This window comes from Monodon monoceros, unplaced genomic scaffold (genome assembly GCF_005190385.1).
Source record: "Monodon monoceros isolate NGI ecotype Baffin Bay Population unplaced genomic scaffold, NGI_Narwhal_1 Super_Scaffold_20, whole genome shotgun sequence".
Taxonomy (NCBI): domain Eukaryota; kingdom Metazoa; phylum Chordata; class Mammalia; order Artiodactyla; family Monodontidae; genus Monodon; species Monodon monoceros.
The window spans coordinates 99674764-99687310 of NW_021703777.1; the positions used below are offsets into that span (position 1 = coordinate 99674764).

At 47.7% G+C, this 12547-nt stretch overlaps 1 protein-coding gene across 1 annotated transcript in view; it reads left to right on the plus strand.

Annotated features, from left to right (window-relative positions):
• Positions 1–12547, plus strand: part of SLC2A9 (solute carrier family 2 member 9) — a 187919-nt gene that overhangs the window by 155040 nt on the left and 20332 nt on the right. The window contains 1 exon segment of the mRNA XM_029235473.1: positions 10634–10761. Coding sequence (XP_029091306.1) covers positions 10634–10761 — 128 coding nt within the window.

Sequence of the window (12547 nt, forward strand, 5' to 3'; positions counted from 1 at the left end):
CCATGACTCCATCAGAGCTGTATCCCCAGTGCCCGGCACAGCCTCAGCTCAGAGCAAGAACTCAGTCATTTGTGTTCACTGAACGAATATACAGATCCACTCTGCCGAGACCCAGGCTGAGGGTGTGACTGCCTGGACTTGCAGGTGCCAGGCTCTGTCCCCAGGGTCCTTGACTCTGTTCCAGTCTGCCTTATAACTCAGCATCCGTACTAAAGACCCTTCCTTATCCAGTCGCCCTCGCTTGTCTGTTTCGACAGCCCCTCTAGTGCTCATCCAAATAAGGAAGGATGTTAAATTGTGCCCATGAGAACTGACTCCTGAGACCTCTGACCTCTGGCTTTATTGAAATGTAAACTCCTGATCAGGCTTTGTCACATCCTCTGAGCGTGCTGAACCTACCAAACAGAACACGTACTGATAGATTTGAATGTGTTTTCCTACCTGCACTCATTAGAGTGGGGCAGCTCCTCATTTTTAATTAGAATTAGCAGAGTCTGTTTGGCCTTATGTGGCCCATTTGCTCCTGAGCTGCTTCGAAAACATCCCCTCCCCCAGAAACTCCAGTACAGAGACCTTCAGACCTAAGAATTTGACCTAAAAGTCCAGATTAAAGAAATACCACTAGACTAAAGTCTTCATCAAAACATACTAACTGGTGGTCAAGAGGGGACTCACTTTGTGTTTCAGTGGAGTGCAGTTCAGAAAAGAGTCTAAGTCTCATGATGGATCTTATGCAAATTCAGGTTAGAATCACAGAAGATGGTTGTTAATGATGCTGAAGGGCACAAAATACTTCTACGCAAACATTTTTCCAATTTTTTTCTCAAGTTCCCAATGATCGTGTCCTAACCAGCATCCCTGTCTGCCTCCACACTCTCCCTCCACAGACACAGGCTCCACTCTGCATCCAGGAGTGCTTTCCCATCACAAATCTGATCGTGGCTCTCTCCTGCTAAAGCCTTTCAGCTGGTCACTGCATCTCCCACCTGCAAACTCCAAACCCCCTAGCATAGCAACCTAGACTCCAGGATCCACCCAGCGGACCCTCCAGACGATGCCTCTGCTGTCCTATCTCCCCCGTCCAAGCTGGGTTCCCACCAAACAGCACCCTCTAGACCCACCCCCGTGCTCTGCCCCATGCTGGCCCCCCGGCCCGGCTAGCCCTCCATCCACCAGCCACAGAGTGAATTTCCACCTCACACTTAAAAGGCTTAACTGTCTGTCATCATTTCCTGTTCATTCGTCCATTCCACAAACATCTATTGAGTATAAATGTCTATTAAGGAACACAGTTGCTATGGGGAAGGCAACGGTGAGCAAAAGAAACAAGATACCTGCCCTCAAAGAACACAACAAACAAGCAGAGAATAAAGCAATTAAAAGACAGTGATACCATCCATGGAAGGACTAGGTGGTGGTGATGGCACCTCCTCCTTCTGTCCAATTAAATTCACGCCAAGTCTCAATTCCCCTCCTGGAGGAACCTCCCTTCCCTTTCCTTAGGAGACATGCTCCATGCGGGTGAGACAACAGGCTGGGGTCAGGACCTCTGCCGCTTAGCTGCTTGGGCTGGGATTAGGCTGGGAGGAAGGGGAGAAAGATGCCATCACAAATATATTATCACCTGCTGGGAGCCCAAGCCCATGATAAGTAAATTGCCCACATCCCTTGTGCCCTGAAGTATGTCCAAAGCTGGGGACATTCCCAGCAGTGGGAATAGTCAGCATAGGCAGGAGCTACGAATTCCCAAGGACAGTGACTAGAGCAGACAGGCTAGCTTGGAAACGCTGAGACATGGAGAATCTCACTTCATCAATCTGGCCTCAGTCTCCACACCTGGAAGATGGGGATGGGGCTGGACAGTTGGTGTCTGATTTTGCAGCATCTCTGGATACAAAAGGAGCAAACTGCCTTTGCTCTTTCAGTTCAGGCCAAGGACGGCTGCTGACTTGTAATTCCTCCTTATCTATGACCGGCAATGTCTGATGCTGTATCCCTATGGAGTTTATCACGCCCTTTCTGAAATAATTTAAAACTCCACAAAGGGGAAGCTTTTCCAGAGTCTGACACATAGGAAGTACTCAACGCATGAACTACTTTTATTGTTAAAATTGCTCTGAAGAGGTGTGGTCCAGGAGAATGTTAATCTTGTGATGGGTTTGGCCTTCTTTTTATTTTTATTTTTTTCGGTACGCGGGCCTCTCACTGCTGTGGCCTCTCCCGCTGCGGAGCACAGGCTCCGGACGCGCAGGCTCAGCGGCCATGGCTCACAGGCCCAGCCGCCCCGCGGCGTGTGGGATCCTCCCGGACCGGGGCACGAACCCGCGTCCCCTGCATCGGCAGGCGGACTCTCAACCACTGCGCCACCAGGGAAGCCCATGGCCTTCTTGACTTAGTGGACCCCCAGATGCTGGAGGCTCCTTGAAAGCGGAAGTTGAGTCTACTTCTCGCCCACCATGGATGTCCCAGCATCTGGCTCATAGTTGATACACAAAGAACATGTATTGAGTGAATGAATGACGAGAAGATGGTAGCAGTTGTTATGATTGAGCCTTTGCTACATGTTGGACACATTGCTAAGCACTGTCTCATTTAATCCCCAAACCATGCTAAGAGGTAGGAACCGCAGCTCTATCCTCATTTTATAGACGAGAAAATTGAGAGCCTTATGACTTGCTGTGGTCACACAGACTGTAAGTGGAGAGTTTATCTGACTCCAAAGCCAGCGCTCTTAGCCACTAGCCTGGGCGCCTCAGCATGGTCATAATTTACATGTGCTGAGTAGACAGGCTTTACTAAGTTTTCAAAGAGCTCATCCAGTGCTCAGGTTATAGGTGGGGAAACTGAGGCTTAGAGAAGGACTACAGCCTCCCACATGTGGTCTGTGGAGCCAGAGGTGCCCACTGAGAGTCAGGATGGGACGAACCTCTGGAAGGGCTCCAAGGAGGTGGGCATCTGAGCTCCCCAGAGACAAGGGGACAGCCTTGCCTCTCCTGTTGGGCTGAACAGGCATCCTCCGAGGTAAGGAGCTTCCAGAGCGGGTAGCCCCTTTGGACACTGCTCAGCTTCCTGCACCGGCTGGGCTCTGGTGCCAGCTCCCCCCAAGGCTGCAGGCTGTGCTCACTGATTGCTGAGAAGCTCCCACCTGCCATCATAAAACAAACTTGTTTGGAAATCCTGCCTGTATGTCTCCTGGGGAAAGGGCAGGGGAGAGAGTCTCCTGGGGAAAGGGCAGGGGAGAGAGTCTCCTGGGGAAAGGACAGGGGAGAGAGTCTTTTCCCCCAACCAGAAGCTCTGGGTTTGGGGACAAGGCCCATCATTTATAGCTTGTTCCACCTTGGGCAAGCCACTCTGTTACTCGGTGCCTTGATTTCCTCACCTGTCCAGTGAGGATTAGAATGTGGGCTAGTAGATTCTGAAAATGCTCAGCACAGGACTTGGTACATAAATGTTGGGTGAAAATGGGTGAGTGAAGGGACAAACAAGATTAAGTCTAGGGAAAGAAACACAGCAAACTAACCATAAAGAATTTTCAAACTGATTATATTTGATTTAAAAAAATTTAGTAAGCCATTTTTCAAAGCTGGTACTTAAGGGGAAAATGTATGTAAAGGCTTATGTGACTTATGGACACACATATGGAGATTTTTAAAGGGATTTCTAGGCATTTTAAAGGGCTTTTGAAATTGATGATAGTGGTTCCATTGAAGAATTTTAATAAATATGAATTATAGGAAAGTTTGGACAGTTGCCCTTTATTTCTTTTCTATACAAATTGAGATTTTTCTCAGGTACATGGCAAGAGCTAGAAAACAGCAGAGGAAGAGGAAGGGAGCTAAAGAAAATGTGCAGGGAAGCTTGCCGGGGGCATAAATAACAAGGGCTGTGTTTGCTGGAACGCGACATACACGCATTGCTAAGCAGGCTGCATTTGATCCTCAAAACAATGCTAAGAGATAGGAAGTAGTGTTATCTTCATTTCATAGATGCAAAAACTGAGAGCCATAGATGTCCTTTCCCATGGTTACATAGCCAGTAGGTAGAAATGTGGGAATTTCAATCAGGTTTGTCTCCAGAGGAGAAAGAACGGTTGTGAGAATAGACCTGGTGTCAGATGGCTCCTCGTGGTGGACACCAGGGGGCGCGATTGTCCAGTACAGCTTGGTTGTTACCACAGTGAGCCACAGACAGGAGCTTTGTGCCACACCTTGCTCCATGCTCTAACCATAGTGTTACATCCTACCCCATGCTCTAACCATAGTGTGATATCCCCAACCATGCTCTAACCATAGTGTTACATCCCACCCCATGCTGTAACCACAGTGTGATACCCTTCCCCACACTCTTAACCATAGTGTGGTACCACCATCCATGAGCTTAACCATAGTGTGACCCCCCACCCATGCTCTAACCACAGTGTGATACCCTACCCCATGCTCTTAACCATAGTGGTACATCCCACCCATGCTCTTAACCATGGTGTTCTACTCCCACTCCTGAAGCAAATACTAAGATATGTAAGATATAAACACTTAACTACTCAGACATACATATTGCAGTGGCCATCGTGAAGTCTAACGCCTGGAGAATAGATGTCAGTAGCAAAGATGATTGGTGTCCCTCCTCAAATCCCCTCTAACCCTAACCCGAACCCTTTCAGGACATCCCAGCAGGACCTGCAGCTGCCACCACATGCACCTTTACCCTGAGGGCCTACAGACGTCACTTAGCCCAATCTTATGGCCGCCAAAAGCGCTGCCCGAAGAGCAGCCCTCAGTCGATGACTGACAGGTTTGGTGGATCCATACCCAGCTCCCTTGCCTCTCAGATGGGACAGCTCTGAGATGTGTTTTCCACAGTTTCCCAAGGGTCTCCAATTGGAGTAAGCTCTGGTTGTCCACAGTGGTAACTTGTTGATGACATATCTTTTATTCACTTCCTTCAGTTACCCACACTTTTACTAGTATTTCCTAGGATCAACTCACACATAAACTACTGTCAGGGTTTGCTTCTGGGGGAATCCAGAATAAGATAGCCAAATAAAATAACAAATAATTGCCAAATAAGATAACAAGATATGTTGACCAAGAGATGTCATCATTGGGGCTTATCTTCAGTGTTTAAGTTGTATTGTATGATTAGGCAATAGGTATTGAGTGCTGTAATATGTCTTGTTTCCATCCTGTATCCAGGCATATTGGGAAACAACAGGACAAATTCATTGTCATCTTTCTATCCTTTTTAGCTGAAAGTTGCAGTCAAAAGAAAGCAGCGTTTGCAGTCAAAAGATCCAACTCTAACACTTACAAGTGGGACTAGTAACTTAGGTAAGGCCCTTCATCTTCTAGAGTCTTAGTTTCCTAATCTGTAATAATAATTCATAACTCATAGTTTGGTCGTGAAGAAAGAGTCAATGAGATCAGGCATGTAAAATCTTTTCTCAAATAGTAATGTCCACAAAATAAAAGGCCCCCAAACAGATCATTTTAAACAAGGCGTCCCCTTGTCACAATCCTTTACACAAAAGTATTGTCTTCAACTGCCCTTTAATTTTGAAGCATATAATTTTAAGATAAGCAGCATCTACACACTACCAAAAGGAACACCAATACCTTGGTTTTAAAAACCTAATCATAAAGAGATTTCAGGTAAATACGGTCATGTATAGCCTGGTTATAGGATCTCCCTCCCCCAAATATCTAACAAAATGAGCAGAAAAAAATAATTTTTTTTGAAAAAAAACAGTAATAACAACCAAACAAATCTTTACGCCGAAAAAATCTGGCCATCAACCAAACAAAAAAATTATACCATAGACTTTGAAAATTTGCACCAATTAAGGATAATTCTAGTGTGGGGCTAGAATTTGGTCTCCACTCCTCAGAAACATCACTAACCAGAGAAGGGGATTCAAAAACGGTTAAGAACTCTCACACTAACCTCCTAATCTGTGAGGGAAATAGAGTAAGGAAGTGAGTCAGCAATCCTGGGGAAAGATAAAAAGATGCCTTCCGCCACAGCAAACCTCAAAGGCCCTGGGGCTTCTCAATTTCCAAGACTTTGTCCTAATTTGAGAAGACCAGTGGAAGCCCACAGAAGTAGAAAATCCCCCTGACCCTGTGGAATGGGTTCTGCAGGTCACATCACAAAATCTCAGAGGAAAGAAAAAGCAGAGCCCAGACCTCCCAGAAGGGGCTTCCGGCAGCCCTCACCACCTTCCGCCTACAACCCCATTCCCACCTTTTATAGAAGTTAGTGGAAGATCTTACTCACACCTCAAACTGTGGCTTGAAAGACAAGACAACCCAGGAGACAAAAAGAAAAGGTGCCAAAGATGACTCACTTGCCATATCAGAGCAGATGGAAATCTGGACGGAGCGCCTCACTCTACACATAGGAAAGGAGAACAGGAGCACAGGGCAAGCACCAACATGGCACATGGAAGAAGGAAGAAAGGAAAGGAAGGGAGAAGAGAAAGAGGGAAGAGATTGCCCAGGGCGTGAGGAATGTATGCAGAAAACAAGAGAATAAAGTCATTTGAAAGACTGTAGGTGCAGAAGAGAGACAAAGTTGATCCAACATAAGGATAACAATTGTCTCAGAATAAAGAATCCAACATGTAGAACAGAAGTTTTCAAAAGTATAACCTAAGAAATGAATAAAGAGTGAATCTGTAGTCAAAGGGACACACCATGTTCTAAGAAAGATGGTTATGGGAAGATCAACACAAGACCCACCATAGTTAAGTTAATAAACTTCAAGGATAAGGAAAGATGTCTTCGGGGCTTCAAGCAGAAAAAGCCAATCACTAAAGCAGAAATATCAGACTCGCTCTAGGCTTTTTTATAGCAACATTCAATTTGCCAAGTACCGAAATACAAATGGGGATCAATCCTGGGTGGAAGGTTTAGGGATGACTTTTGTTTTCTTTTTATGCCTTTCTATATTGCATGCTTTCCTTAATTGTTTAAAAGGAGCAAATATTACTCATGATAATCAGAAAAAAATGATAAAGCTATTTTCATTTTGAAAAGCAAAACAAAGATAGAGGACCTGCAAGAAACCTGTTCTGTTTCCATATCAAACCCCATTCCTTCTCATTTTACCTTGGATTCAAAGAAACAGACCATGAGAGGCTCAGGAAATCAGGCCACCCATGCCTTCAGGCAAAAGAGAAACAAGTAAATTCCAGGACTTGGGAGAGCATTCAAATAAAACCATGAAGACTGCTAAGTTCCTTTCACATATTTTAAAGATTGTCAGTGTCTTACACTTGCTTCCTTCACAATGGAGTAATTAAGACTCAAACTTGGAAGTCACCCAGCCTTGAGTTTGAGTCCCACTAGTGATGTGATTTGAGGAAATTACTTAACTTTCTTAGGCCTAGGTTACTTTATATGTTAAATGGGAAAAAAAATGATAGCAGTAACTACCACATAGCAGTGATAATTAAATGAAATAATGTATGTCAAATGCTTTTCCCAATGCCTGTCACATAGTTACCACCACCATCATTCAGCAACTGAAGCAGCACCATTATCTCTATTATCACCATCACCACCATCATCACCATTGCCATCACCATCATCATTATCACCATCACTCCTTGTTAAGAGACTTTGGGCTTGTCACTCCCCTTCTCTGAGCTTCAGCTAACTCATAAAAAGGGGGGAAATAACTCAGAGGAGTTTTAAACTATTACCCTAGTAGCTAACAATTATTAAGTAGGTAACACTTATTGAGTACCTCTCATGGGACAGACTTATACTAAGTACTTGCACACAGTTGTTCATTTAGTCCTCACAAATACCCTGAGCAGTAAGTCCCTGCTATCATACTTCACATGTGAGAGATCTGAATTCTAGAGGGATCTGGTGGAGCCAGGACTTCAACCTGTTCTTACTGACAACAGAGCCCAAGCCCACTATGCCTCACCACCTTCTTTGGTTGTGAGGTTCAAAGGAAATAATGGAAATGAAAACCCATCGGCACAGTGAGCTGTGTAGGATCCCCATGGTTGCTTATAATTGTTCTCTGGGGGTGGCCTGAAGGTCTGATGAAGGAAACAGAGAAGAGACCTGATGTAGATGTCCTGTGAACCCCAGGGTATCTTAATCATTCCTCCACTGATCCTGAAAACCTTTACAGAGCACCTGGTACGTGTGTCCTAGGTGCTGTGCTGGGAGGAGGGCCATAACCAATAAACAAGTCATGGCCTCAGCCCTGAAGCCACAAAGAAAGTACAGGGAGGCAGGTTCGTCAATGTTCTGCTCCATTTGGAAGCTGGTGCACCAATGTTAATTGAGTTATCCACAGATGCTTCCAAAACACACCTAGGAAAGTCAGGGAAGGTGAAACACCAGCCCTCAACCCTCTTCAGGCTTCAGAATAGCTGGGAACTGCCCCCTGGGATATGCACCAAGGCTCACGGCAGTGTTATCTGCAGGACCAACTGGGTGTGTGACACATACGCTTTCCAACAACGCAATATCACATGCTCTACAGACCTAAGGTTGGTTTTAGCACATTTCAACGTGCAATCATTGTTCCTGCACATTTTGATAGATACCTTTAAGATAAAGAGACTCCCCCTTTTGTAATAAACTGCATATCAAAGCTTTTCAAAATTAAATGTTGAGCATTTAATTCAAGTAAGTAAATACCAATCGCCTGTCTACTCTCTGTCAGGCAAATGGAGATGCTGCCTGCCCTGGAGGCCTCACAGTCTAGCGAGGGGTCGGGGGTGGTCCATTCTGAGTCATTTTTGAGGTGTGGAGTCCAAGGCTTGCTGGCAGCATGCTGGGGTGATTGTTGTGAAAACTGTGGAGGGACACAGACTTGAGGTGGTCCTCTCTGTGACCTTGGGTTGCTTGGTTGAACTTGATGATGAGCGTTGCAGTTGTGTGCAGCGCTCTCTCTAAAAGCTTTGCGTCCATGGGATGGAGAATTCCCAAATTCGGCCCCTTCCTTCCATCCCCACCGCCACCATCTGAACCCTCTAGACAACCATCGCCTCCTCCTGCATCCACCCCTGCATCCTCCGGTCAAGCAGCAGTGATCTCTACGAAATGCAAACTGATCACATCAACCCCTACTTCAACCCCCTCATTGGTTTTCTTCAATGGCAGCCCCTCTCCTTGATCTCCAGAGGCTGCTTAATTGGCCCTGCTCACCTTTGCCACCTCATTCCATGCCTCTCTACCCTCCCTCAGGTGTCCAGACAGACTGGCCTCTGTTCTGGACCTTGACCCAGTCCTTTTCACCCCTAAGGGTCTCAGCCCTCCCATCCCTCCACGGGCATGATCTTCCCCAAATCTAGCAAGATCTTCCCCAAATCTTCACAAGCTGCATCTCTTCCTTCAAGCCACATCTCCACCGTCACCTGCCCGGAGGGCCCTCCCCACAGCTATTAACCTAGATCCCCACCCCCTCCACTGCCCTGAGCATTTCCTCCAGTGCTTATCACATGCTGCGATTATCTATTGCTCCTTCACTTCCTTTGTAAGAAACAAGTCACCTTGTCTCTCTCACCAGATGAGGGAGTCTCACTCAGCAGGGCGGGGGCATTGCCGCTCTCCTCCAAGACTGTGGGACCAGGCCCAGCACAGCCAATAATCACCGAATCTTGATGGAATGAGCCTGGTGGTTCCCAAACTGAGATGGGCAAAGGCCCTCAGGGTTTCCCCTTCTACTACCCATCCTGTCTTTTCTGTGGACCTCCAAGGTGTAGGTCTGATTCGAGTGGAGACTCCTGTTGAGGACGGCGGGGAATGGGGGTGTCATCCTGAACCCCAGGTCCTGCATGTGGTCACAGGGCCCACTCAGGGTCACAGACTGAGGGTGCAGACTCAGAGAATCTCAGCCAGGTGTGGTGCCCAGAGGGCACTGGGAAATGTGACCCAGTAGTTTGGGTTGCCATGGTGACGAGGGGCCCTCCCCGCTTCTGGAGGCAAGGGATGAGAAACATTCTGCAATCACGCAGGACAGTCTCTCAAAATAAAGCATTGTCCCGCCCCAATGACAATGATGTTTCTGCTATTACTCCACTGCTGGGGCGACTCAAGAACTGGGGCCCACCAGGCATCCAATCGAGAAGAGGTAAGGACTCCTCTCAAGCAACGATTAGCAGAAAAACCTTGAGATTTGGAGGTCTGAGTCCCAAACCTGAATCTCAGCTCTGCTACTCAGGAGCTGAGTGACCTTGGCTAAGTCAAGTAACCTCTCTGCGCTTCAGTTTTCTCATCCAGGGAATATGGTAGCCAATACCTGGCTGACTCAGTTGTTCTGAAGATAAATTATAAGCATTCCTAGCACAATATATTCAGTGTCAGTTGCCTGGTATGTCATGTCGATACACATCGTACTCAGTCTGTGGAGGAGCACAGCTTGATTCAGAGGGCATTTGGAAAGCCACGAGGATGAATCATCTCTCACTTGGGTGGACCAGCTCAGAGGAATGGTTTATGTTACCTTTAGGGGTTACAGGCTGTAACTCCAGCACCCACTCCCAAAGGCATCACTCTCCCAGGTAGAGCCGGCTCTTAGCGGGCGGCGGTCCCCTGCCACATAGAGATGGGTGCTGGCGGCCTGACCTTCCCAGGGAGATTAATCTGCGCCCTGGCTCTGGTTGCAGGCGGCATCCCCTTCATCCTGACCGGCGAGTTCTTCCAGCAATCGCAGCGGCCAGCTGCCTACACCGTGGCGGGAACCGTCAATTGGCTCTCCAACTTTGCCGTCGGGCTCCTCTTCCCGTTCATTCAGGTATGACCAACAAGGGGGCTCTTGCTCGTGAGATCCCCTTCGAGTGATGGATGACTCATAACGCAGATGCTGAGCCTCTCTCAAGTGGAAACTCTATTGACCCAAGGATGGCAAAAATGTAGTTTGGCCTAAATCCTTAATCCTTTTTCTCCCTCCTGCGTGGTCCGGGAGCTGCTCCTAAATGCTAAGGGCTGTCTCAAAAGAAGCGGGCTTCCCGTCGCTGAGGGTCTGCAGGGAAACCTCGGGGAGAATCTCAAACCTGCATTTTTACAGTGCACTCGTCCTGGTGTGAGACAAGGTCCGTGTCATATTTCCAGGGCACGCTGCCACCCTGCCATGCATGTAGCATCCTCAGGTGATCCATCGCCAGCATCACCACAGCTAATGGGGTCCTTGTCCCAAGGGTGACCACCCTTGACAGGAGAATGATAACTCAGGAAACAGATACAAGTTCTATTGGCATAAAGAATCTATTCATTCACTCGCTCATCCATTCCACACATATTTACTGAGTCCCTACCTTGTGCCCGGCACTGTTTCAGGCAATGAGGATAGAGGGGAACTAAAGCCTGTGTTGCATGGTCTTGGAGCTGAAACGGGAAGCAACAACAGAGGTGGACATGCTATTTTAGGTGGGGCAATCAGGGATGGCCTCTCAAAGGAGGTGACCTCGGAGCAGAGACCCGAGTGAAGTGAGAGAGCAGCCTGGGAATGGAGATGTCCAAGCAGAGAAACAGCAAGTACAAAGGCCCTGAGGCAGGGCCATGCTTGGACTGTGTAAGGAACAGCAAAGAGGCCAGTGTGGCTGGAACAGAAGGAACAAAAAAGACAGGAGAGGCAAGAAATTACATCTGAGAGTTCTCCAGGGCCAGGAACACAAAGACGAGGACTTTACAAGTGTTCCACACAGAGCAAGGGTCCCAGCTACATTCCAGGAGGGAGGGTCAAGCTTCTCTGCCCTAATTCCCACCAGGGTTCCCTGCTGCCCAGAGAGCAGGTGACACCACTGGTGAAGGTGAGAATCCATCAGAAACCTCTGAGAAGGAACCCACCATCTATTTTCAGGGCCTAATTCAACCCTCCTCTTTTCATTAACTAGCGCCAAGCCCAGCACATTCCAGAGACTCTTCTGCACGCTGGGCTGAGTGAAGGTCAGTGGCCCAGCTGCAGGCCACGTGATGGGTACTCCTGCATCCCCGACTGTAGCGCAGTTACTCTGCACCAGCCCCCCTGCACGTGGCTTTATGAATTCACGTCACCCTCATGCAGCCCTGAGCTGCGGTTTCTCATCCTCTCCATCCTGCAGAGAAGCTGAGGCTCAGGGAGTAGACGGGGTCAGCCCCAGGTCCTGAGTCACTGTCCAACCCGGTGGCTCTGCCCTGCCCCCTCTTCCTCGTCAACATTCTCCATGTGCCACTCTGTCTCAGCCTCAGAGTTAGGGGCTGACGCACTTTGCAACTTTTAAAGCATCCTGACTCAGCTACAGCCGTTGCATCTCTGAAACGAAAGTGCCACGGGGAGGCCATGGACCAGAGAATTAGAGACGGTTCCTCGTTCATTTACTCCATCCTCGGGGCACCTTCGCTCGGCTGGGCCCAGAACACAAGTTGTCTTTTCAATTGACTTCAAACCTTAAATGGCTTTTTCCACTTTGGTTCAAAGCCAGCAGAGCCAGGGGGTCAGTACAATATTCATTATTGTGGGGAAAATTCACTTTAAATCGCTTCCTTGCCAACGCACATCTCCCCACCACCCTTACAAGTTAAGTGAGACATTCTAGAGCCTT